At 31.3% G+C, this 26,828-nt stretch overlaps 3 protein-coding genes and 1 non-coding gene across 5 annotated transcripts; all 4 read right to left on the bottom strand.

The window, feature by feature from the left end:
* Nucleotides 1-1,230: 1,230 nt before the first annotated feature.
* On the bottom strand, nucleotides 1,231-3,067 carry LOC105786380 (uncharacterized). Of its 2 annotated transcripts, XM_012612768.2 has the most exons (2): nucleotides 2,936-3,067; nucleotides 1,231-2,729 (listed from the first exon to the last, which is right to left on the bottom strand). In XM_012612768.2, exon 2 carries the CDS (start codon nucleotides 2,713-2,715, stop codon nucleotides 1,402-1,404), a length of 1,314 nt encoding a protein of 437 aa, XP_012468222.1. In that variant the 5' UTR covers nucleotides 2,716-2,729; nucleotides 2,936-3,067; the 3' UTR covers nucleotides 1,231-1,401. The 2 variants fall into 2 exon arrangements, with proteins under 2 accessions (XP_012468222.1, XP_012468221.1); XM_012612767.2 differs by having other exon boundaries at nucleotides 1,231-3,067.
* Nucleotides 3,068-6,444: 3,377 nt separating this feature from the next.
* Nucleotides 6,445-6,517, bottom strand: TRNAR-UCU (transfer RNA arginine (anticodon UCU)). Its single transcript has one exon. It is a non-coding gene; the product is annotated as a tRNA-Arg (tRNA).
* A 326-nt stretch (nucleotides 6,518-6,843) lies between these two features.
* LOC105786378 (pyruvate kinase 1, cytosolic) lies at nucleotides 6,844-12,145 on the bottom strand. Its single transcript, XM_012612765.2, has 16 exons — nucleotides 11,873-12,145; nucleotides 11,658-11,754; nucleotides 11,464-11,561; nucleotides 10,838-10,993; nucleotides 10,408-10,485; nucleotides 10,136-10,267; nucleotides 9,922-10,002; nucleotides 9,768-9,839; nucleotides 9,583-9,672; nucleotides 9,124-9,268; nucleotides 8,893-8,981; nucleotides 8,100-8,195; nucleotides 7,908-7,975; nucleotides 7,570-7,669; nucleotides 7,296-7,355; nucleotides 6,844-7,211 (listed from the first exon to the last, which is right to left on the bottom strand). Exons 1-16 carry the CDS (start codon nucleotides 11,939-11,941, stop codon nucleotides 7,059-7,061), a joined length of 1,584 nt encoding a protein of 527 aa, XP_012468219.1. The 5' UTR covers nucleotides 11,942-12,145; the 3' UTR covers nucleotides 6,844-7,058.
* Nucleotides 12,146-16,289: 4,144 nt separating this feature from the next.
* Nucleotides 16,290-21,307, bottom strand: LOC105786377 (pyruvate kinase 1, cytosolic). The gene is made up of 16 exons (XM_012612764.2): nucleotides 21,041-21,307; nucleotides 20,845-20,941; nucleotides 20,650-20,747; nucleotides 20,221-20,376; nucleotides 19,783-19,860; nucleotides 19,526-19,657; nucleotides 19,312-19,392; nucleotides 19,159-19,230; nucleotides 18,973-19,062; nucleotides 18,609-18,753; nucleotides 18,369-18,457; nucleotides 17,591-17,686; nucleotides 17,400-17,467; nucleotides 17,114-17,213; nucleotides 16,824-16,883; nucleotides 16,290-16,700 (listed from the first exon to the last, which is right to left on the bottom strand). Exons 1-16 carry the CDS (start codon nucleotides 21,107-21,109, stop codon nucleotides 16,548-16,550), a joined length of 1,584 nt encoding a protein of 527 aa, XP_012468218.1. The 5' UTR covers nucleotides 21,110-21,307; the 3' UTR covers nucleotides 16,290-16,547.
* Between the last annotated feature and the right edge of the window lie 5,521 nt (nucleotides 21,308-26,828).

The raw sequence follows: 26,828 nt of genomic DNA, 5'->3' as shown, positions 1-26,828 counted from the left end.
GTCCCTAAGTTTAGGGAAACTTAAAAATTAGTCTCATTGATTTTCTGGTCCACTTCCAAAATCAGTCCCTAAATTTTAATGAAACTGTCAGAATTAGCCTCAATGAATTTTTTAGTAAATTAAATCAAACAAATTCAAAATATTTCAGGGAAAAAGGGGTGGAAACTCCTTTTTAGCCCCTAAAATTATAGAAATATTTAATATAAATTCAAATTTTTAAAAGTTTTAATATAAATTTACTTATTTTAGTGTACCGTTTTGGATTTACCTATATTTTAAAACAAAATTACATACATATTTATTGTTTAATTTTAATTTGTTAACAAATTATATATTATTTTGGTAAAATAAATAAATTATATATTATATACCTAACAAATAAATGTCAAATACATCGGTATAAATATATTTATATTTAAATATAAGTTCTAATATTATTAATTAGGTTCAAAATTTTAGTTTAATAATTACTAATTTTAAATGTAATTATAGAAAATTAAAATGACTAATATAAACAAATTTAAAAGTTAATTTAAAACATCAAAATTTTGTACCAATCGGATTCACCGAGACAAACCAAAACGGTACGTCGGATACTAAATACCATGATTGTCACCCCCAAAAAAATATCATATTGACTAATTATAAAATTTGACCCATTTTTCTTCATTGATTTCCCAACCCTAATTTGAGACATTCCATTTATAGTTTTCAGTTTTCCAGATATTTTGACACCAACTATTCCTTTTTCATCTTGAATAGCACTAATTTTCATTTCAAAACTCAAAATCAATAAAAAATGGATAAATTGCACCTAAGGTTAAATTATTATTAAGTTTATATTTTAGATACTCAACTTCAAAAACTATAAATTGATCATCGAACTATTAATTTTTTTTATAGTAAACTAGCAAGCTTTAAGTGACAATTCATCGATCAATATGGTGAGTCAATACCCATTAACGAGTAAAAAACATACATTAAATCCAAGTCAATTTGAATGTCATTGTTAGAGATCAAAGAAGAAAGCTATATAGATTTTGATTTGTAGATTTGTTACATTCAAATTGTTTTATGAAAAAATTTAATTATAGAATAAAAGAATAAAAACTTCCGATTAATGCAATGATACCAACAATAACAATTTTAAAAATATAATTACTTAAATAAAAATTCCAAATAATTAAATAAGGCTTCGGTAACATACAAACTCATCATCATCATCATCTATTTATGGCAATTATTTCATTATATCACTAATAGTTACAAAGAGTGAAAACCCAAATTCATAAACAAAAGTTAGATGAACAAAAGCAAGAACAACTATTTTTTTTTTTCATATAAAAGTATCTAATTGATGATCTAAAAACCTCTTTACCATACATTACATTTTTCGAGCTTTTAACTAGTGAAGCTTGATAGGTCTCCCCTTTTATTAGAAGCATGTTGTCGAACATCACTCATGTCCACCAATTCAAGCTCTTGTTGCCTTACAATCAACACCATTCGTTCATTCTCAAGCCGTTTTCGTTGATTTTCAAGCTTTGATTTCTCCATTTCCCTTTCTTTTTTCCCACTAAATTTCACCCATTTAAGCCTTTGTTTCTCCAACTCAAATGCTTCACATTGATAACTCACTTCTTGTTCTTCTAATTGCATTAACTTCATCTTCAGCCAATGCTTCTTCTCCCAACTATTCTTTGATCCATCTTGTATCACTTTCGTTACTTCATTGCTCAATTGTTGCATCGATGGTGACACACCTCCCTTTCTAGGCCTTTTACGTGAAGAGTTCTCAACATTTTGATCTTCATCATGTCCATCCATTGTTTCATCATCATCATCATCATCATCACCATCAGACTCATCATCATCATCATCATCATCTTCATCATCAGACTCTTCTAACTTCAATGTCTCGGTCGAACCACCGGCTGGATTGCCGCCGATTTGAGCATTATCCGATGAATGGAGGCACCTTTGTTGCATTTGAGGTGGTGTCTCATTAGCCACCTCTTGTGTTACATGACCACAACTATTATGATAAGCACACATTTCTCTAAAAAACAAGTGCTTAGAATTCAACAATTTCTTAACTTCATCCTTCATTTTAGGTGATAAATCCATTGATTCAAGCAACCTTTGATTTTCAACTACTTCACAAGCAGTCCCTTTACCAAGGATTTCATTAACCCTTTTATACCTTTTATTCAAATCATTGAACTTATCTTCACATTGTTGTGGTGATACATAAAACCCTTTCTCCATCATTGCCCTTGACACTGATTTCCATTTCCCTTTCTTTTGTAGTAACCCACCACTACCACCACCACCTTTTTTCTTACCACTAGGATCATTATTATTACCACCTTCTGAACTAGCTTGATCATCACCAATGTAATAAACAGCCATTATCAATAACCTGACCATGTTATCAGTCCATTTCATTCTTTGCCATGGTGAAGCTTTTCTCTTACTACCACCATCGTCAAGAGTGAAACCAGGCTCATCTTCATCACTAATAGTGGATATCTGTTTGGGTTTAGAACCAAAAGGGTGGTAACCTTGTTTAACATGTTGTGTTTCATGGTGAGCATAAGCAACCACTTGTGGGTGTTGTTGTTGATGATGTAAACTATGTGGGTTTTGAACACTTTGGGGGTTTTGAGGTTGTTGTTGGGGTTGAGGGTGTAATGGCATTTCAAGGCCTAACATTCCTGAACCAATCCCTAGAAACATCCCACCAGACAAACCATTATTAGTTTCCATTTCAAATAATACAACAAAACATAAAAAGAAACAACACCTTCTTCATTAGCCCTACAACCTTAAAAGCATGAATTCCCAACAATCAAAACACACACCAAAAAAAAAAAGGAAAAAGAAAACCCATTAAAGAACTGACTGCCATTGAAGTGTAACAATCATCAGTCACCTGCAAAAACCTCCCTTTCTTCTTCTTCAAACTGACCAGTTAGAGTTGTAGTTTGAGAATTTTAATGATGTAGTAAGAAATGTGAAGAGAGAGTTAATTGAGATATAGAAGACATCACAAAGGGGGGCTTATACAAATATACAGAGAGCTGAGCAGCTGGTTTTAGTTAGGATATATATATATATATATATGTAAAGTTACATATTTTTTTCTTTGTGCTGAAGCTGATTGAAAATTTGGCCCATGGTTTTGGTTTTTGCCATATGACCCCATCTTTGAGATATTTATATAAAATAATAGTTTATAAACCCACAGGATTTCGTAAAACTAGGGGGGAAAAGGACTTTAATATGCTCCACGTTCCTCCATATACAAATATAATTTTATTTTTTTTAAAATTATAATAACAAGAAAAAACTCGAACAACTAACATGATTAGCGTAACTCAAACCCAAATCACATCTAGAACGATAAACACACCATCATAGAATTCTACAAATATAATTCTATTCAATTCTTCTTTAATTTTATAATAATACAAATTTTGGTATATATAATTATACATGTTCTTATTATTTATTCCATCTAGATTTATTTTTAATTTGTAATTTCTTTAAATATATATTTATAACCCTTTAAGGATTTTCACTAATTTATAAGTATATTTGATGTTATATTATAAGTAAATCAAACTTAATTAAAAATTGAATAAAAATATGATTCAATTCAAATAATTGTCATTTTCGATTTATAAACAATATTTTAATAATTAGATCGATAGTCAATAGGCCAGACCATCAATTTTTATTCATTGATTGTCGGTTCACAATAATATTTATTTAAAATTTATAAAATTAATAAAAATATTTAAAATATTTATAGGTTTTTTTAAAATTTTGATTTTTATCAGTTATATATGATTCATTGAAAAATCAATTCAATCTTTATGTTCGGATCATATATCAAACGACTTTTTATCCAACCGATTCAAACAATATTACTTATAAATCAAAAATCAAAATTCATCAATTGAAATACTTTTTATGTTCCGGAATCTGGATATATTTTTCTGCCCTAATCTAAATTTATGCATTTGTCCATGAAAATTAGATTAAAAATTTATTCCAAATTATTATATAAATATTTTAATTATGAATATATTGGCTCATACAATTAGAATATCACTTTTCAATGATTTTTTTTTTGAAAGATGATATTATTGTTTGGATTACTTTTTATGGGGAGCTATTTTTCAAGTAGGCACTATTTTTAAGGTTTATTTGTTCAATAAATTTTAATTATATTAGAATGTTTTGTCTGCTAATTTCTAAGGATTTATTTATTTTTATATAATTTTAATTTATTTAACAATATGTTTGTTAAAATTTTAATATATGTGATGGTCAGAGTGTTCACTGTCCCATGTGTGGTCTGGATTTGAACCGTATTAGTCGTGTTTGCTATTCGGGTTTTACCTTGTTCTTGTAAGATCACCAAAAAAAATTCAATGTATCTTTATAAAAAATATTTATAATGACTGAATTATAGTTCTGAAATGGATTTTTTTATGCATCAGAAAGATCATGTTTTTAAGAAAATTATTGTTAATAATTTAACTGAAATAGTTAAGAATATTAATTATTTAGATCAACTAATGATATTGTAATCTGTAAATGTAGAAGACCAAATTATATCAAATTAGGTGAGATGGTAAAGGTCTTTCTTACATTAACTAGTGGTCGAGGGTTCCATTCTCACTCTGAGCTTTAAAACATTTAGATAGATTCGAGTTGAATTGTGATTTAAATAATTAAATATTAATTATAATTATAATATGTATAATAGTAATAAATATTTTTTCATATTTAAATAGCAAAACAAGCTTTGAAGTCTAATTCGATCCCATAGAAACCGCTATTAGGTAAATGCCAACCATTTAACATTTGATAATTCTCCTTTAGACGTACAAGATATGTATTTATGATTTTTAAATTATTTAATAAATTTCGGTAATTTTTATGTAATTAACACATAATTTTAATACTTTTTTTATATTAAACTTCGAACTCGAACCTTAAATCTTAAACCCAAACTTTAAACTTTAAACCTTTTGGGTTCAGGGTTTAAGGTTTAAGATTCAGTTTCAACATTCAAGGTTCAGAGAATCAAAATTATGTGCCAACTACATAGAAAAATTATTAAATAATTAGAAATGGATGATATAGTGAGAATATTTTATAAAATAATTTGTTGACATAAAGTTTAAAACAATATATTAAAATATTAATTTCAATATTGTATTTTGAATGCAGAAAGAAAACAGATGACACCTTTTCTTGGTTTGGATTAAAATATTTTTACTTTAAAATATGGTCTATTATGTTTGAAATTAACCTACCGGATGGTCCATAGATTCTTTTTTAGATAGATCCACCTGTTTGATTAAAAAGCATGACACATATTAACATTGACCAAATAAATTAGAGGTGCTCATGGGCCGGGCCGAAATATGGGCCTGAAATTTTTCCCAGGCTCGGCCCGGCCCATTTGTTTAATAAATATCAAATTTTTATTTTAAAAATTAAAAAAGTATTTTAAAATTATTTTAAAATTAAAAAAAGTATTTTAAAATTAAAAAAATAATATATTTATTATATCGGGCCGGGCCGGGCCCAGTCCAAAAAAAGTTGTGCCCGAGGCCTGGCCCGTTTTCTAAACAGGCTTCGTTTTTTTGCCCAAGCCCATATTTCTGGCCTATATTTTTACCCAAACCTTCCCATATTTCGGGCAGGCCGCTCGGCCCATGAGCACCAATGTTAATAAACTCTTTAAAGTAATTTATTTTCAATTACAATTTCATTATAAATTAAACTATTCAATAATATATTATCATTTTAAATTATTTTTATTTAAATTGAGATTAATTATGTTATCATATGACAAAAACACACAAAAAAAATGTCACAAAGATGTGTTACTGTAAGGCAAACACATATAAAACATTTATTTTATAATTGGAATTAGCATTATTGTTTAATACATTAATAATATCATTAATTTATTTATACCCATTTTTAGAGATTAAAAGGTTAAGATTGAATAATTAAAATTATAAATTTACGGCAGGTCCATCTTTTCAACATTGTACATATATATATTTTTAATATTGTATAATTACTTAATTACGATTTGAGTCTATATACATTATTTTAATAATAATTATGAAATAAAATTATATTATTAAATAATAAAAATATAAACATATATATTTTAGACCTTTTCCTGAATTTTTAATTTATTTTAATTTATTTTATTTACTATGTAGGAACTAAATCTGAATTTTGACCAAATATTCACTAAACAGTAAGGACTAAATATGAAATTAAACCAAAACTTTTATTGACTGAATTTACTAAAGAAACCATTGAGACTAATTGCAGGTTTCGCTAAACTGTAGGAACTAAATCTGAAATTAGACCAAAATTTTTAATAAGACAGACCATAACACGCACGCCTGTTGGGACTCGAACCCACAATCGTCTGATTAGAAGTCAGACGCCTTATCCATTAGGCCACAAGCGCTTTTGATTGTACTGTTTTAAATTTTATTATATATTTGATTACAGTTCTCATGTTTGAGAGTCGTTTGTGGCACTTCCGAATTAAATGTTTCCAGTTTTATCATATCACTTAATTCATCTGCTAAATGAAATGCTTTTATGACCAAGCAAAGTAAATGACAAGAAAATATTTTTATTACTGAATTGAAAAGAATCTATGATCTATTTAAAAAGGGAGCAATGTAATGTTGAAGCTAGAAACAAAATAATGGTCTAATGATGCGAAATTACATGAAAATAATAATGAATAAAGATTACAGCCTGCATTGCATTTCAGTTTACCACTAATTCAAGAGAAAAAAGGCTTGTTCTTCCATTAGCTAAATATGGGATTATGGGCCATATTTACCATGGCATTCATAATTTTTATGATGTACTCTTAACACAATTTCAAATCCACCAAAACCTGGAGCCAATACCCCACAGGTGCTATATATAGTCATTCATCGCTTTCACAAATCAGATTCCAAAAATAATCCCAAAGCAGAGAAAGTAACATTAGTTTAATCTTCGAGCTCGATAATCTTCACCACAGAAGCATCCCCGACCTTCTGGCAAACAACGACTCGATCATGTGACTTAATAACTCCGGCAGCCTTCCCATGGTCAAGTGCAACCTTCAAAACTGACTCATTCGATGCACTTGTAGACTCCGCCTGCACAAAACAATGTAGAATGACGTAAGTTCTCTGCTACAACGAACATAAAGAACATGGTAACAATGAACATAAAGCACTTACAGGATGTCGGGGATCAGCAAGCATGGGGAAAAGACCTCTGACGATGAGGGACTGCCTTGCCTGAAACAACACAAATGTTTAATAAACTGAAATAAACATTCCATCGACGGTCTCATGAAAGACCGAACTAAAAATTAACTAGCAATGTAAATCAAAGTTGAGTATAAAACTACGCCAGCTTCCTTTAGATGACTGCTGGAGATCATTATAAAACAAGTAAAGTAAACTTTAAAGTAGCCACTTGAACATCCTGGACTCTGGGTGAATGACATACCTCAAAGGCCCCACTGAAGCTCCACTTCAATTGGTTTGTCTTAAGGCGAGGGATGACAACTGAGAGAACCGGCATTGTTGGTCTGTACTTCGCAATCAATCTGGTATTTGCATGGAATTTAGATGCCACGTAAATGAATCAAGGTATGCATAATGTAAAACATTAGTAAAAGGGATGGAACTAATACAGCTTTGACAAGGGTTCAGAGAGTTTGATAGTAACAAAACAAGAAACAACAGAAAAAAATAAGGGAGCAAATATAGGGAAGTAACTGCTGAGAAAAGAAAAGAACAGGTCAGATGTATGATTAAAAATAATCAAAATGTGCAATGAAATACCTTGCAGCTCTCCCTGATGATGTGAAACATATAATAACTGATGCCTTCACCTTAATTGCTGCTCGTACCTAAACAAGAAAATTCATGCTATCAGAACAATTTTGCAGAAGCACATTTGTTTTAGCTATAATTAAAGTTAGTAAAACTAGTGTGGCATGAATCCGAAGAGCAGCACCGGGAAAGAAGAAATACCGCAGAGGAAGCAATGGATTCCAAGTGGGTCATTGGCTCTCCAACATATTTAACAGTCTTCTTGAAAAACATGTCCTGGTTGAATACCTTCTCTGCCTATAGGATATATAATTGAAACAAAAAAAAAAAAAAAAAACAGCTGAAAATGCTTAGAAAATGGATGAGAAATATTAGTTACTTCTGATGTTAACATTCCCAGGAGATTAAGTGATCCATGATTCCCAAAGACAAGCATGGTCAGTTGAAGGAACATGATGCAATATGCAACAACGTAAGGCATCTGAATCCCAAACCAAAAGTTGATGCATGAATTTTACATTCTTACATAGAGCACCAAGACATTTTTTTGGTTAGTATGGTAGAAAGTCAAATTTCTGCAGAATGGTCCATCGCCAAAGGAAGAGTATGAGAAAACAGGTATTGGAAGTGTTGCCCATTTTTGGGTTTCCCTTAGCGTAGAAAGCAAGAAAAACCACAGCCGAAGACAATAAATTGGACAGGAGAAACAGGTAAGAATATGACTCTTCCTTGTGAAGGATAACTTTTTTCATCCACTGGAAAAACAGAAAAAAGTGCAGTGCTTTTTAACCCATATGAACCAGAATAGATGGCTGCACAGGTCCCAAAGAACTACTAGGAAGTCAAAAACGATATCTATATGAGTGAGTCTTGTGAGTCAAAAGCATACATGGCTGAGAACATTTCAAGCCTACAAAGATTCCACTAAACGGCAAGCCACAAGTCTCCAAAAATATTCAAGTAAGCACATTTACAAGACACAATGAGAATTTACCTCAGAACAAATTTTGCCAACAGTAGAAATGGTTTCAACAGGGTATAACCCACGCAAGGTCTCAGCACCAAGAAGAATCGCATCACTTCCTACAGCCAGAAGAAAATGGGATAATTAGATGCGTACGGCATCGTGGGTGCTGCGATGGCGGCAATCAGATATGGCATCAAAACCCAACTTTGAAAGATATATCAATGAACAAAGTCCAAAGCAGAGTCCACAATAATATACCATCAAGAACAGCATTGGCAACATCAGTTGCCTCAGCACGAGTTGGCCTCAAGTTGTCGGTCATACTGTCCACAACACGAGTGACAACTGCAGGCTTTCCAGCCATGTTACACTTATAAAGAGCAGCTTTTTGAAATAAGAACACCTGCAAAGAAAGAAGTAATTAACAGCAAGCTCTAATGAAATTCGGCACTACATGCATGCATCAGACTAAATTACACATTTGAAACTAGGACCAAGAATGCAAAGCAGCTAATAATCATTTAAAAGGTTTAAACATGATGAAACAGACTGTATGATCCATCAATCAACAAGATAAATCTTGTAGAAAAACTAATACAACATATTCATAGCCCTCTGCAAATTGGATCTCTAGTATTCATATAAACCACTAACATTTTCTATAATAAGAACTTTAAGAACAGTAAAGAGACTGCAGGTTCAAGTTACAAAACCGACCTTCTCAGGTGGGAGATCAATGCCCAAATTTCCACGGGAAAGAATGATACCATCTGCTTCCTGAAGAATCTCATCAAAATGGTTTAATCCCTGAAAATGAAAAACATTAGTGTCATATTCTTATTAGCAGCATGTGCGATCAAAACCTTCATATTCATTGTTTTCCGTAAATATAAGTAATGCACCTCTATGTTCTCAATCTTTGCAAATATTTGAGTCTGATAGAGGTCACCCAACTTTGAAAGAAACTCACGAGCCTATAAAGATCATGCAGTCAGATAAATGCAGAAACGTTAAAGAAAAAGATAAGGAAACCAACCAACATAGGATAGGCAGTACTTGGCGAACATCTTCTGCATGTCGTGTGTATGATAGTGAGAGAAAGTCAATTTTGTTTTGAACTCCCCAAGTACTTATAACCTGAAGTAAGTATTACCGGGTCAGAAAAGGGTTCCATGGAAACGAGCAAGGCATCAAGCTAAAACTAACTAAGAGGGAGATCACTTTCTCCATTACTTTCATCTTTTAAGGCAAAAATCAAGGGCAAACATACCTCCTTGTCTTTATCAGTGAGGGTAGGCAAACCAATACGAATTTGAGAGCCATGCAAAGTGAACAATGACCCAGCCAATGTTGCAGAGTTCTTAATCACACAAACCACATCATCTCCTTTTACCTCACTAACCTGCAAATTTTCAGTTCCAATTTAGGCTATTGGTAGGTGCAAACGAATTGTCCAAATATTTAATTGATCAACCAACAAATAGGTAGTAAAATAACAGAAAATGATCTTTAAGTACTCATATCTGGTTTGACTTTAAGTACCTCCAGCCATACAGATGTGGTTTCACTCCCAGTAAACAGGTACTGACCGATGAAAATAGTGTCTCCCTTCTTCACTGCCTGCAAAAATCAATTTTGAAGGCTTTATCATAAGGTTGAATGAATAAACAGGATAACCACCAGCAATTACAAAATCCTTTGAACTAACTGGAAAAAGTTGACACGCTAAATTTCCTGGATGGCGAATCCATAATCATTGTGCATTGGCAAATGTATGCTTCCCAACCTCTAAAGGAAGGGAACTCAGTATATAAATTTATGAACGTACAATGGAATCAGGCATCCAAAAGACATTGTGCCTTCAACCTCGGAACCAAAGGGCAAGAAAACAAGGCTTATGCAGATACTTTTTTCAGGGAGTACAACATGGGATGCACAAAATGAAATGAGAGGTAGTGGACTAGGTTTGTACCTTCGACAATCCATCAAAGTTGATTGGCAATAATTCTGAAGAGGCCTCCTGTCCTGCATCCGGTGTCAAAACAACCGTAGCATCTGCCTCAAGTGAGATGGCTTTCTCACTTTTATTAACAACCTGCATCTCAGCACCCACGGTATCCAACATAACCTGAAAAAGGGGGGTGGGGGGAATAGAAAGCACTTTATTTTCTTAAATTCCATTTTCTCCATCAATGCAATCAAAGGACAGTATTATTAGAAAACTGGTGCTAGATCAAGAATCTTCAAGAAAGTAAACTGATATGAACAGAGAGGATGGGAGTATAGCACAAGAATGATACAAACAACAGAAAAAGAAATACAAAGGTAATTTTCACCAGCAGCTCAACAGCTTAACAAGTATTTATACGCTGACTCAAAGGTCAGATCATCAGCTCGACAGCTTAAAAGCCAGCTTTAAAACAACAAAAAAGAAGTTAAAAAAATCATTTCAAAAGGAAAAACATAAGGAAGCGTATTCTTTTTCCAGCTGAAAACAAAGTTTACACTTTATACTTTACATTAAGACAGACAATTCAGCAAGGAAGTAAAGGAAAGTTAAATAACTAATAAATATCAACCAAAACACAAAGAACATACCGCACAAAGCTTCTTAGTGAGTTTAACGGCAGCCTTCAAATTTTCTAAAGTTTCCTGATGATACTCCGGATCATGCCACGAGAAATCAAACCTAGCCACTGTCCATAACAAGAAAAATGTATAAAACTAGAGTTTGACGCAGCAAATTCCAATACATAATTATAAAATGAAGATTGATACAACAAATACTGTACCAGACATTCCGGCTTTAAGGCAGCCGCAAATAACTTCCACGGATCGAGATTTTGGACCTAAAGTTCCCACTATCTTCGTCATTGCCGGAAAAAAGCTCTGAGAAAAATACAAAAACAAACGAATCAAAATCCAAATCTACTCGGATCCGAACAGCTTCCTCGTAAAAACGAAAGCTAAAAATAGATTGAATTGAAATCGAAAGTGAAATACTTACAGCCTTCGATGGCTCCAGGATTGAAGCCATCCTGATTGGCTCTTCGAGTAGCAGATGAGTCGAATGCATCTTTTTCGCCGATTACAACAAAAGAAAAAATCGATTTCCCTTCTTTTGACAGAGAATCGTTTAATCAAAGAGCTTTAGCGTTAAGAGGACGAAGGGATTTCTTTTTCTTTTTCTTTTTCTTTGGCTTCCGTAAAACCTAAACGCTTTGAAACCAAAGAATATGCTTTTGTCCCGAGTGATTTTTTTTTTTTTTTTTGCAGAAAATACAGGAAATCTGGTTCCGCTCATCACAATTCACAAGGTCACAACCATATGATTTCCACCTTTTTTTATTTTTTAAGGTAAACTACATCAATAGTCACTTAACTTTGAAAATTAACTATTTGGTCACTAATGTTTTATATAAACTTAGTTATTTAGTTATTTTATTTTAATTTTTAAAAATATTTTATATAATTTTTAGATTTTAAAATTTTCATTTAATTTTATGTATTTATATATTTTATAGATTATTAAAATTTCTATTTAATTTTATAATTTTCTATTTCAAAGAAATTTGATTTTATAAAATAGTTTTTACATAGAATTAAGGTTAAATTGATAAAATTATAAGAATTGGGGACTAAATTTATTATTACACTAATTATAAAAGTGCCACCATTAGTCACTTAATGGTTGGGTGTTCAAAAAAATAATTTCGAAAACATTAGTGACCAAATAGTTACTTTTCAAAGTTAAGTGACCAAAATAAACACTTATGCATAGTTAAGTGACCATTGGTGTAGTTTACCCTTTTTTATTAACGCCGTTAACAGCTTAACAGGAAGCTGACATGGCATCATTTCAGACAAAAAATTATGGTTAAAATTGTTATAGGTCCCTATTCTTTTCAAAAATATTTAATTTAGTCATTGTATTTTTATTAAATTTAGTCTCTATTTTTCATATTTCAAAATCCATGTCCAATTATCAACGGTGTTAATTTTTTTGTTAAAATTTATTAGTGTGACATTTTGAAATAAAAATAATACTCACTCGGTATCCATGTAACTAAAGAAATGATGTTGCAATAAATATAAATTTAACAAAATAATTTTAATAGTGCTAACAATTCAACCTGAATTTTGAAATGTTAAATTCGCTATTAGTCTGTGTACTTTGCAAAAGTTATGGATTTAGTCCTTATATTTTTATTTGGTCATTTTAGTCATTGTACTTTTCAAATTCTAAAATTTCAATCTTCATCTAACAATAATTATTAAATTCCTTAAGTTAGGTTATTTTCAAATTGTGATGTGACAAACATATTATTGAGAAGCTATGGATATAAATTTAGATTGTTGATTAATATTATTGTATTTTACTTGATATTTTCTTGAACAATAATAACCAATCAGAAACGTAGGCTCAAACATTGAAAACAATATTGTTGGGAGGGACAGCCACAAACCTCGAACATAGACCATAAAACGTATATGCATAATACTAAAAAATATTTGTTTTTATATAAAAAGTAATCTAAAAAAAATAGTACGAGTGGATTGGATGGGGCTCGAGTTTTTTTCAGACCAAACCAGACCCAAACCTTAAAAACGGACCTAAAATTTTATATCGACCCAACCCATGATCAAATCTAATTGAAAACGCCACTAAACATTTTGTAAACATTATTCTGTCCCGTGAAATAATTGAGAATGCCATCAAGAGCGAAAAGATTGAAAAAGGTGAAGTATCCGAGGAGGTGCATATATTATATTTATTTTGTTTAATATTCATTAAAATATACCATAAGTCTCTATATATTTATATTTGTTTATTGGATTATCATTTTAATAAATAATAATGTTTTGGTGCATATTATATTTCTTTTTAGATTTTTTTTTATTTTTTTCAGTGAACTCTACTAAAATGGTCGTTTAGCTTAATTCTGCAAGATTGGTTAAACTATAGGGCCTTGTAATAGGCCAATTTTGGCCTGGCTAAAACAAAAAAAAAATGGTTTCAACAGGCCTAATTCTACAAGATTGGTTAATTTGTAGGGACTAATTCTGAAATTAGGATGGATTAATTTTGCAGGATTAGTTAAATTGCAGGGACTAATTATGAAATTTGACCAAAAGTTTTATTTAGAAAAGAAATAGGTAAAAGACACTTACCTCTTCGGGTTTAGTGTAAAATACACTTACTTTCTATATTTGCATGAACGTCCACTTACCCCTTTCGGTTTGAAGAAATTCACATAAACTCCATTGAGAATTGTGTACTAAGCAAAATTTATATTAAACTATAATTACACTATTGTTATTATTTACCTATGTATTTGCTATTTAGTTTATTTATTTCTCTATTTTTAATTACAAAATAAATTAAATTAAAATTAAATACATGTGTTCTTTCATAAAAATAATATTTCTTCAGTTAAAATTAAATATTTGAAATGTATATTAATTAAATTATATATTAACCTTGTTCAATTGAGTCTTAGTTCGTTTGACATCAATATTGTTGCTACTGCAAGAGAACGTTGGTTCGAGCGCATTCAAACGCGTTTATCTTCCTATTTAAAGGCTGGATGAGATTATAGATACTTCTAAGTATTGTACCATAATAAAATATGTATATTATATATATTCAATTTAATTTACTAAAAATAACATTGGGACTAATTCTACAACCTTCGTGAACTGTAGGGACTAATTCTGATAGTTGACAAAAAGTTTTGATGAGAAAATGAAAATAAACACGCCTGGTGGGACTCGAACCCACGATCGTCTGATTAGAAGTCAGACGCCTCATCCATTACGCCATTAGGAGTTCAAATTTACCTATTTTGATTATTGACTATGTTGTTTTCCAGAAAAACACCTATACAAAATTAGAGAGTAAAATTGTTTCAATCATACGTCAAGATATTCTTTAAAGTGGAACCCAACAAAATTCATTAAAAAAATATTACGTTCTTGTCTATTATTATCATAATTTCCTCAACAACATTTTCAATCTTTTAACCCTTTAGTCTACTATTACTTCATGTAGATTGTAGGAATCAACAAAGGGAGAAAGATGACAAGAAAGGTATCCGTTTATTCTTGGGCGATAGAGAGTCATCGGACTATAATGGTGTAGATGGTTGTAGAGGTTAGTTGAGGAACAACATTTTCAATCTTTAACCCTTTAGCCTACTATTACTTCATGTGGATAGTAGGAACCAACAAAGGGAGAAAGATGACAAGAAGGTACCGGTTTATTCTTGTGGGATAGAGAGTCATCGGACTATAGTGGTGTAGATGGTTGTAGAGGTTATAGAGAAGAAGACTGATAGAGGAGCAAAAGGTTGGCTTAGGGTTCCTTTGGATCACTTATTAGTGTCAGTGTAACGTGATTGGGATTGAAATTTGTGCAATCACAAGACTACTTGGATGGTTAGACTATGGTGTGGTGCAGGGTATAATCACAGCATTCTTATCTTTTTATCATTTTTAACACTAATTTTTATCTCACCGTTACAGTAAGTAATTTCGCTATCACCGCTGTTTTTAAAGACCGCAAACTAGTCAAAGTATCGATCCAGAGAAAAGCTTTGAACCTGTTAAACTAATATGGACCGATTCAATTGATTAAAAAATTGGCCGAATAGACAATTGAACCAATTTTTAATATAAATTTTTTATTTTTTATTAATTTTTAATGATTTATTTAATCAAATCGTTTGAATAAATTAGATCAACAAATCAATTTGACTACCGATCCTATTTAAAAAACCTGGTTTTAAGGTCGAAATCTTAGAGTACATGCAACTATAAGAATTGTGAAACAACGTTTTAATGGAAAAAAAAAACACAATAAGACTAATTTTATTGTTAAAAGATATTTTGCATGTGAAATTTCAGGGGAAATAGCGTGTGTAGGAGAAATGAAAAATAGTGCACTGAATCAAGCCAAGTGGATAAACCACGTGGCCATTTTCTTCTCAATTTATCATTAAGCAATTAACCCTCAAACTATAGCCCACAAAAACCCCCATTACTGTGCAAACAGATACCCCATTTGGGATTTTTTTTTAACGCTTAATATATAGATTGGCATTTAAATTTAACAATTTTTCTCAAATTAGCCTTTAGACTTTTTCTTCTATCAAATTATTGAACTCTTTTAGAAATTTTAAAGAGAAAGACGTGTTATTCTCGTGTTTATCCATGTGTCACCTCCTTGTTTAGCCACATCACCCAATTATTCAAAAACTAACTATGTTAACCATAGAAACCAATTTGTGTAACAGATGCAAACCTTAAAGGCCAATGTGATAAAAAAAAAAAAGATCTAGGGGCTAATTCGAGAAAAGCTTTCAAGTTCAGAGATCAATCTATATATTAAGCCTTTTTTTAATGATTACAGCCAGCATTGCATCTCAGTACTCTAACTGATCCAATATCTTTATTTACCACTGAATCAAGGAAAAATTGGAGTTGTTCTTTTGCCTTTTCCCATTAGCTAATTATGGGATTATGGGCCATATTTCCCTTTTATGAGACTTAAAATAGTGTATGCATTCTTAACACAATTTCAAATCCACCAAAACCTGGAGTCCAATACCTCACAGGTGCTATATAAAGTCATTCATCGCTTTCAAAAATCAGATTCGGAAAGGAGAGAAACTAACATAAGTTTAATCTTCGAGCTCAATAATCTTCACAACAGAAGCATCTCCGACCTTCTGGCAAACAACGACTCGGTCATGTGACTTAATAACTCCGGCAGCCTTCCCGTGGTCAAGTGCAACCTTCAAAACCGACTCATTTGATGCGCTTGTAGACTCTGCCTGCAGAAAACAAGGCAGAATTGTATAAGTTCTCTGCTACAATCTATTAGTATAGCATATAGATATAGAAGTTTCTTTTGGTCTTAAAGAACACGGTAACAGTGACTGTAAAGCAGTACTTACAGGATGTCGTGGATCAGCGAGCATAGGGAAAAGACCTCTGACAATAAGGGATTGCCTTGCCTGAACAATTGCCAACAAAAAGATATAGTCCCGTTAGAAACAACACAAATGTTTAAACTGAAATAAACATTCCATTGACAGTCTTATGATGACTGAACTAAAAATTAACTTGCAACAAAAAATTACTCCGGCTTTTTCTGTTAGATGACTACTGCAGATCATTATAAAACAAGAAAAATTCACTTTTAAGTGGTTACTCGGACTTCTTGGATGCAGGGAGAATGACATACCTCAAAGGCCCCACTGAAGCTCCACTTTAATTGATTCGTCTTAAGGCGAGGGATGACAACTGAGAGAACTGGCATCGTTGGCCTGTACTTTGCAATCAATCTGGTATATGCATGGAATACAGTTGCGACATAAATGAAGCAAGGTATGCATAATGTAGAACATTAGTAATACAGCTTTGACAAGGGATTAGAGTTCATAGAAACAAAATAGGGAGGTAACTGCTGAGAAAAGAAAAGAACAGCTCAGATATATAACTAAAATAAATCAAGATGTGCGATGGAATACCTAGCAGCTCTTCCTGAGGATGTGAAACATATAATAACTGATGCCTTCACCTTAATTGCTGCTCGTACCTAAACAAGAAATTCATGCTATCAGAACAAAGCTGCAGATGCACAGTTGTTTAGCTATAATTAAAGTTGGTAAAGACTAATGTGGCATGAATTCAAAGAGCGGCACTGGTAAAGAAGAAATACCGCAGAGGAAGCAATGGATTCCAAGTGGGTCATTGGCTCTCCAACATATTTGACAGTCTTCTTGAAATACATGTCCTGGTTGAATACCTTCTCTGCCTGGGAAATTTAAATAGAAACAAAAAAACACACAGCTGAAAATGCTTAGGAAATGGATTAGAAACATTAATGACTTCTGATTTTAACAGTTACAGAAGACTAAGTGATCCATGATTCTTATAGACAGACACGCATGGCCAGTTGATGAATCATGATGCAATATGCAACAACGTAGAGCATCTGAATCCCAAATCAAAAGTTGATATGTGAATTATAAGCTATTGCATAAAAAAAGCACCAACACGGGTTTTTGGTTAGCATGGTAGAAAGTCAAATTTCTGCAGAAGGGTCATCACCAAAGGAAGAATATGAGAAAATAGATAGGTTTCCCTTAGTTTAGAAAGCTAGTAAAACCATAGCCGAAGACAATAAGTTGATTGGAGAAACAGGTAAGAATATGACTCTTCCTTGCAAAGGATACATTTTTCATCCACAGGAAAAACACAAAAAAGTGCAGTGCTTTTTACCCCTTATGAATCAGATATAGACAGCTGCAAAGGTCGCAAACAACTACTAGGAAGTCAAAAATATATGAGTAATGTCTACAATGTCTATATGAGCAAGTTTTGTGAGTCAAAAGCATACTAGGCTGAGAACATTTCAGGTCTACAAGCAGTCCAAACAGCAAGCCACAGTCTCCAAAAATATTCAAGTAAGCACATTTATGAGACAGAGAAATTACCTCAGCACAAATTTTGCCAACAGTAGAAATGGTTTCAACGGGGTATAATCCACGCAAGGTCTCAGCACCGAGAAGAATCGCATCACTTCCTACAGCCAAAAGAAAATGGGATAATTAGAAGATGTGTTTAAGTCCTGCATTGTGGGTGCTGGAGTGGCGGCAATCAGATATGGCATCAAAACCCAACTTTGAAATATATATCAATGAACAAAGTTCAAAGGAGAGTCCACAATAATATACCATCAAGAACAGCATTGGCAACATCAGTTGCCTCAGCACGAGTTGGCCTCAAGTTGTCAGTCATACTGTCCACAACACGAGTGACGACTGCAGGCTTTCCAGCCATGTTACACTTATAAAGAGCAGCTTTTTGAAATAAGAACACCTGCAAAGAAAGAAGTAATTAACGGCATGCTCTAATGACATTAGACACTACATCCATGAATCAGACTAAATTACACGTGTGAAACTACGACCAAGAATGTGAGGCAGCTAATAAGCATTTACAAGGTTAAACATGGTGGAATAGACTATATGATCCATCATTCAACAAGATACTATTCAAAGAGTAACTAATACAACATATTCAATTTACAAAACCGACCTTCTCAGGTGGGAGATCAATGCCCAAATTTCCACGGGAAAGAATGATACCATCTGCTTCCTGAAGAATCTCATCAAAATGGTTTAATCCCTGAAAAATGAAAAACATTAGTGTCATATTCTTATTAGCAGCATGTGCTATCAAAACCTGCATATTCATTGTTCTCTGTAAATACAGGTAATGCACCTCTATGTTCTCAATCTTTGCAAATATTTGTGTCTGATAGAGATCACCCAACTTTGAAAGGAACTCACGAGCCTATAAAGATCATGCAGTCAGATAAATGCAGAAACAGTAAAGAAAGAAAAAAGAAACCAACAAACATAGGATAGGCAGTACTTGGCGAACATCTTCTGCATGTCGTGTGTATGATAGTGAGAGAAAGTCAATTTTGTTTTGAACTCCCCAAGTACTTATAACCTGAAGTAAGTATTACCAGGTCAGAAAAGAGTTACATGGAAAAAAGCAGGGCATCAAGCTAAAACTTACTAAGAGGGAGATTACTTTCCCCATTACTTTCATCTTTAAAGGTAAAAAGCAAGGGCAAACTTACCTCCTTGTCTTTATCAGTGAGGGTAGGCAAACCAATACGAATTTGAGAGCCATGCAAAGTGAACAATGACCCAGCCAATGTTGCAGAGTTCTTAATCACACAAACCACATCATCTCCTTTTACCTCACTAACCTGCAAATTTTCAGTCGCAATTTAGGCTATTGGTAGGTGCATGCAAATTGTTCAAATAACAGAAAAAGATCTTCACACAAAAACAAAGAGAAAGATATGCTCATATCTGGTTCCACTTTACTTACCTCCAGCCATACAGACGTGGTTTCACTCCCGGTAAACAGGTACTGACCAATGAAAATAGTGTCTCCCTTCTTCACTGCCTGCAAAAAATCAAATTTGATGGCTTTATCATAAGGTTGAATGAAGAAACAGGACGACCACCAACAAATAAAAATTCCTCTGAACTAACTGGAAAATGTTGACACGCTAAATTTCTTGTACCAAGAATCCATAATCATTGTCCAATGGCAAATGCATGCTTCCCAATCCCTAATTAAAGGGAACTCGGTATATAAACCTATAAATGTAGTCATGTACAATGGAATCAGGCAATCAAAAGACATTGTGCCTTAAACCTCGGAACCAAAGGGCATTAAAACAAGGCTTATGCAGATGCTTTTTAAGGGTGACAAACATGGGATACGCAAAATGCAATGAGAGGTAGCATGCAAGGTTTGTACCTTCGACAATCCATCAAAGTTGATTGGCAATAATTCTGAAGAGGCCTCCTGTCCTTCATCCGGTGTCAAAACAACGATAGCATCTGCCTCTAGTGAGATAGCTTTCTCACTTTTATTAACAACCTGCATCTCAGCACCCACAGTATCCAACATAACCTGAAAAAAAAGAACAAAAATAGAAATCACTTTATTTTCTTAATTTCCATTATCTCCATGACTCCATCAAAGCAATCAAAGGACAGTCAACTCCCTCCTTCTGGAGTAAGCCACAAAATTGCTCGCAAAATTCACATAAAATAACTTTTCAAAAAGATTCTCTTTCCAGCTGAAAACTAAAGTTTACACTTAATACTTCGCATTAAAACAGAGCAAAGAGGCAAAGAAAAAGTAAATAACTAACAAATATCAACCAAAATACAAAGAATATACCGCACAAAGCTTCTTAGTGAGCTTAACGGCAGCCTTCAAATTTTCTAAAGTTTCCTGATGATACGCCGGATCATGCCACGAGAAATCGAACCTAGCCACTATCCAGAACAAGAAAAATTGTATAAAACTAGAGTTTGAGGGAACAAATTCCAATACATAATTATAAAATGAAGATGGATGCAACAAATACAGTACCAGACATTCCAGCTTTAAGGCAACCGGAAATGACTTCAATGGATCGAGATTTTGGACCTAAAGTTCCCACTATCTTCGTCATTGCCGGAAAAAAGCTCTGATAAAAATGAAAAAAAAAACGAATCAAAATTCAAATCTACTCGGATCCGAACAGCTTCAACCTAAAAACAGATTGAATTGAAATTGAAAAACTTACAGCCTTCGATGGCTCCAGGATTGAAGCCATCCTGATTGGCTCTTCGAGTAACAGATGAGTCGAATGCATTTTCTTTTTCGCCGATTAAAACAGAAAGAAAAACAGTTCGATTTTCCTTTGACAGAGAATCCTCTAATGAAGAGCCTTGATTATTTTCTCTTAAAAATTAAACGCTTTGAAATCAAAGAATGTGCTTTTGTTCTTGAGAGTAAAACTTTCTTTTTTGTGGAAGTACTGGAAACCTGGTGCCGGTCCACCACAACCATTGTTTTTTCCCTTTTTTTTTTTTTTTCTCTCTTCAGACTCGGGTCAAATTTGGATCCGAAATATTTTATTTTGTTTGCAAAATTTTGGATTGGAAATGGACCGAAAGTTATTAAAAATATATGTTTTCAATTGAGTCCACATCAAATATTCGGGTGTAGTTCGATTTTATTGACAGTACAGAATAACGTGAGTTTAAATAAATTAAAATATATTGTTCTCTTATATAAGAGTTAGAGAGGAATTATGGGTAGTTTTAAGTATTATATATAAATATATATATATATATGATAAGAACACGTAATATTGATTAAAACAATAATTGGTACCGTCTAAATTAAACTAACCTAAAACCAACTAAATTAGTGGTTACCAGATTTAGTAATTATAAAAATTTTGTTTTTGTTTTTTAATTTTAATAATTTGTTTGATTTGAACTAATTAAGACGAGAATCTGTGACTTTCTAACATCTTCGTACATGATTTAAATTTAAAAAATACGTTCATATAATAATATTATTTAATTTTAAGAGATATTTTATTTTAAAATATAATTATATGTTATTTTATTAACATCGTTTAAATAACTTAAATTTGTATTGATAGGAGATAATTTTCCATACATTTTGACAAAGGCGAATTCAAGGGGGTAGCAGGGGCCCGGCCCCCCTAAAATGAAAATTTGTTGTTTTGGCCCTTTCGAAAATTTTAAATTAGTATAGGTAAAATTATGCTTTAGCTCCCCTAAAATTATGAAAATTTAATTTAATCTTTTAAAAATTATAAGATAGAGACTCTTAAAAATTAAAATTTTATTTCTGCTCCCCTAAAAAAATTTTCTTGCTTCACCCCTGCATTTTGATATACTAAATAACTAATTAAGTTACATAGTATTTATTATTAATTATTGTTGAGAACATCCCTACAAATATAAAATGCTAGAGTAATTAGATAAAATTGCTTAGGATATTTATTTTATTCTTAATTTTATAATAATTGCATTATAGAATTTTTTTTGGATGATTTTTAAATTTGTATTTTTATCAAATATTATCAAATTTTTTAGAATTTAAAATTTATATAGTTGTGTAATTACAGTTTAAACTACCAAATATGGCATAGGAAATTACAATATAATTACACTCTACGAGTCAAACACATCTAGTGAATTAGAATTTCTTGTAATTATAAGATGATGTAATTACTACCCTACTAATTACACTTTCATTAATAACTCCGTGACATCCAAACTCATCCCTATTGTGTCTTCAAACAATTCTCGTGTTAAGGTTGAAATGCGGGTTTGGTTGAAATAGTCAATGCCATAATATCTTGAGTTCAAATCTTATAATGTACATGTTGCGTATGTATTTTTTAAAATTTATCAAATTACCCAAAAAGACGTAAATACATTCAGAACAATATTTGTTGCTTCCTAATTAAATTGCTAATTTTCAGTGATTATCAAACAATACCTTAATTAGTATCACGAATCAAATGGTATATTTTTTTTTAAACCCAACTATCCTTTTAAAACCATCTATTTATCTTTTAAAAAATAGCAAATATTCTTTAAATTTTTTTTTAAAATACCATAAATTTTCGCCCACAAAAAAGGAGTCAATATATCTAATTTATGAGTATTGTTATAGATAGATATTTATATAAATTTAAAGAAAAAAAATTAGAATGGATCCAGATAGAAAACGGGTACCCGATCGGTGGTAGATGGGTAAGAGGATTATGATTTGTTCTATATTTTTCACGTGCCCAATGCCAGCGGTTAGTTTCTAAAACAGCTCGTGCTGTTCTGATAGGTGTTGTTAAACCGTGGTTGCCCAATCGAAACGTGTCGCGCGTGTTGAAAGCGAAATGGATTTGATTGGATGGACTGGGATCAACACTGTTGATTGAAGGGTAAAAGTATTATGGATACCTCACAAGTTAGAATTGCATTTTATTTTATTTATTTAAAAAATGAATAAAATAGTCTCTATTACATGTGTTTAAATTTTGACTAAAATCAAATTAATCGATTGAATCGATTTAATTCAGTTAATCAGTCGATTAATTGATCTAGTACGGTCAGAAGTCGGTTAAATTTTTTTAGAATTTCGATTAACGGTTAATTCGGTTCGAAATAAGGTAATTAATCGAATTAACTGAACTTAATAAATAATATTATATATTATATGTATTAGGCTATTACTAATTCAGTCAAATGAACATTATCAATTTATATTTTTTTATATGTTTTGTAATTGTTTTAACAAAAAAACATATAAATTTCGCTTAACCAACCGAATTAACCGAAATATTTCGGTTCGGCTAATTTTTTTTGAAAAAAATTGGTTCAATTAACGGTTAAATGATTAAAATGTTCGGTTAATTTGATTAATACTAGTTCGGTTCAATTAACCGTATGCACACACCTAGTCTCTATACATTAGTTCAAAGATCAAATTGGCCATTTCTATTAAAAATTTCATTCGTACGTATTGTTAAAAACTAGTGACCAGATGATGATACATGGTGTGTCACGTGTGCATCATGATGACGTACATGGACCAATTTTTAACAGTATAAATGGATGAATTTTTTAACAGAATGACCCATTTGATCTTTGATCTAACATATAGAAATTGATTTGTCTATTTTTAGTAAAATGGGCAAAATGCAATTTGACTCCTAGTACAAAGACCTCCATTGTACATTTACATGTTTAAAGAAATTAAAGTCTATAAGTTTTAATTTATCGTGATTGTTTTTGTATTTTTTATATTCGTTTTACAGCTCATGTTTGAATTTGTCTTTCCCTATGATGTCATATTTAAGATCCAAACTTGCATTCCCTTTTTAAAAGTTCAATTTATTTTACCGTTGTATTCAAAGCTATGGCGAATTAGTGTTGCCCACCGAGTCTCAACTCAATTTTTTTACAAAGCAATATTTATTATTTTAATGCAATTATATATTTTTATATAATATCCATAAAAATATAATTATATAATAGAATTTAAAATCCAATACACTATAATAATCATTCTTTTAAATTTATCATTTTAATTAAAGTCCAAAATTAATTATCATGTTAAATTTTAAATATAATTATCAATTAATCTAACTAGTTGGTGTTGACTATTCTAGTCAAATTAATGACTGTGGATATAAAAATAATAATTGACTAATATTTTGTTATGTTGAAAAGAGTTTTATGAAAATTTAATATCTATATTTTAACTAAAATAATTATGTTAACTAAATTAGAAGATACAGCAGTTAAAATATGTCATAAGCTTTTAATTTTTGAAAAGTTAGTAATTAGTATTTATATTTTTATTTTCGTGAATTTAGTCATTCTATTTTTAGATTTCAAAATTTAAGTCTAACTCTTAATATTTTGAAAAAGTTTTTATTGTTAAATTTATTGGTGTGATATTTTGAAATAAAAAAATCATTTAGTAGCCATGTAACAAAAATAATTTTAATAATTTTAAAATCTTTTACTGACGTGGCATATAAGACAAAATATTGCCACGTCAATATTTTATTACATTTGGACCTCCACATCAACGGTCAATGTTGACTGTTAGTCAACTAACAGTCAGCATGTCCGTTAAAAATAGATCAATTTAACCAAAAAAAAATGTTAGGTGTTAAAAGTGCTCCAAAAAACATAAAGGGTCAAAGTGATCAAACAACCAAACGTTAGGGGCTATTTTTAATATTATGTCATAAAAATAATATCACTTAAATTTTGAAATTTAAAAAAAATAAATGAATAATTTTTAAAAAATAAAAATACAATGACTAAATTGTAAATTTTAAAAAATACAAGAACTTATGACATATTTAACCAAAACAAAATTAATATTAATTAAGAATAATAGGCTATGGGGGGTAGGTGCACGTGCGTTGGGGGCGAGTAGGCGAGAGTGATATTTGCGTTTTGGAACTGGCAAAAGGGAAACGCGAGTGGGAGTGAAGAGAAAGTTAGAAACTGAAGTACCAAAAAATGGGCTGTCATGTTCTTCTACTTTTTAGTAACGGTCTTGTGTTGGTTGGGTTGGGATGTGTTTGGTTGGCCACGTTTCCTTATGTTAATTCCAACCTCGAAATGGGCTCCTTTTGTCTTTTACCCCAAACAAGTTCAAAATTAAATCAAATTTAAATCTCACGAATATTAATTTTAAGTATACATGTTCATGAGCTGAGCTACTCGTCCATATCTGAAGGTTCGCCCGAGATTTGAGAGGGTTTGGAAAAAAGTATTAGGCTAAAAAAATGAGTTTAGGTAAAAAAATAAGTCCATTCAAAATATAGATCAGTCTTAGGCTTGAATATTTAAGGTTTAAGCCTAGCCCGTTTTAAAGTCTATAATACTTTATATTATGTTATTTTTATATATATTATGTAATTTAGAATACATTAAAAAATAAAACCTATACTAAATATATAATACTACTCTAATGTAAACATTAAAATAATTTAAGATGACTATATAAACAAGGTATAAAATTATTAAATATTAAAATAATATAATATAATGTAAATATTATAAAAAATGGGCGAGCCTAAAATGGGTTTGGGTTAGTCTTTTGCAAATATGGGTGAGTTTGGGCAAAATTTTAGGTCCATACTCCGGGCGGGCTTGGGTAAACATAAAGTATATTAATATCACGTTTAGACCCGACCCGAACTCGACCCTTGAGCACCTCTAATTTTAAGAAGTATATGAATGTAATACAAATATATAAATATATCACTCACATCTCAATAAAATTGAATTATAAAATTTTAAGATTTCAAATTATAGATTTTATTATGTATTAAATTATTATTTTTTAAGGGAATAAATAAATTTTTTAATTTTTGGGGGTTAAAGTGTAATTTTACTTTATATTAATTTATAATTTGATCATTTGTAAGGGATTAAAACTAAAATATTCTATTTTTTTAGGGTCAAGGTCCATGTCTGCTCCATTGTGAGTAAAGTTTCGAAATTGAGTCTTATGAATAAAAAAAAGTAAATTTGATAGAACTTTGTCCCTCCTTTAAAGGTGTGGTCTAGATTGATTTCAGATTTAGTTACCATCTAATATGACTACCCGTTATTGAAATTTCATAGATATGTCAGAATTATATAACATGAAAGATCAATCACTCTCTGTAACGATCGCTTGGTATAACAATCAATTTTTTAGTAAAACTTATTTTCTATGTTTTATTTTAACTTTCTATAACAACTATAGCAGGGCAAAGCCAAAAATATTGATAAGGTGGCCGTAATAAAAATAATCTTAATTAAAATTTTATTTCAATAATTATTTTAATTTTCAGATGAGAAAAATTTATTAACCATATTTTATTGAATGAAAATAATCTTCAATGAAATTAGAAATATTAAGTTAATTAAATATCCCACCATTAATTCCCAACATCATAAATTTATAAAGTGATTATTTAAATTTAATAATTCATGATAAACTATTTAATTTAAATTGATAACTCATACCGATCAATT

The sequence above is a fragment of the Gossypium raimondii genome, chromosome 1, assembly GCF_025698545.1.
Source record: "Gossypium raimondii isolate GPD5lz chromosome 1, ASM2569854v1, whole genome shotgun sequence".
NCBI lineage: Eukaryota > Viridiplantae > Streptophyta > Magnoliopsida > Malvales > Malvaceae > Gossypium > Gossypium raimondii.
The sequence above is the reverse complement of the archived record's forward strand: the minus strand, read 5'-3'. Positions and strand labels throughout refer to the sequence as shown.

What these genes read in the sequence shown, in the direction of transcription:
- LOC105786378 (XM_012612765.2), bottom strand. Translation starts at nt 11,941, where the DNA reads ATGCATTCGACTCATCTGCTACTCGAAGAGCCAATCAGGATGGCTTCA. An exon ending in CAAAGATTGAGAACATAGAG is followed by an intron (nt 9,673 to 9,767) that starts GTGCATTACTTA and finishes TTTCATTTTCAG; the next exon opens with GGATTAAACCATTTTGATGA. An exon ending in TCATCAGGGAGAGCTGCAAG is followed by an intron (nt 7,670 to 7,907) that starts GTATTTCATTGC and finishes TGCAAATACCAG; the next exon opens with ATTGATTGCGAAGTACAGAC.
- LOC105786377 (XM_012612764.2), bottom strand. Translation starts at nt 21,109, where the DNA reads ATGCATTCGACTCATCTGTTACTCGAAGAGCCAATCAGGATGGCTTCA. An exon ending in TTGATCTCCCACCTGAGAAG is followed by an intron (nt 18,754 to 18,972) that starts GTCGGTTTTGTA and finishes CTTTCTTTGCAG; the next exon opens with GTGTTCTTATTTCAAAAAGC. An exon ending in GCTTCAGTGGGGCCTTTGAG is followed by an intron (nt 16,884 to 17,113) that starts GTATGTCATTCT and finishes GCAATTGTTCAG; the next exon opens with GCAAGGCAATCCCTTATTGT.
- LOC105786380 (XM_012612767.2), bottom strand. Translation starts at nt 2,769, where the DNA reads ATGGAAACTAATAATGGTTTGTCTGGTGGGATGTTTCTAGGGATTGGT.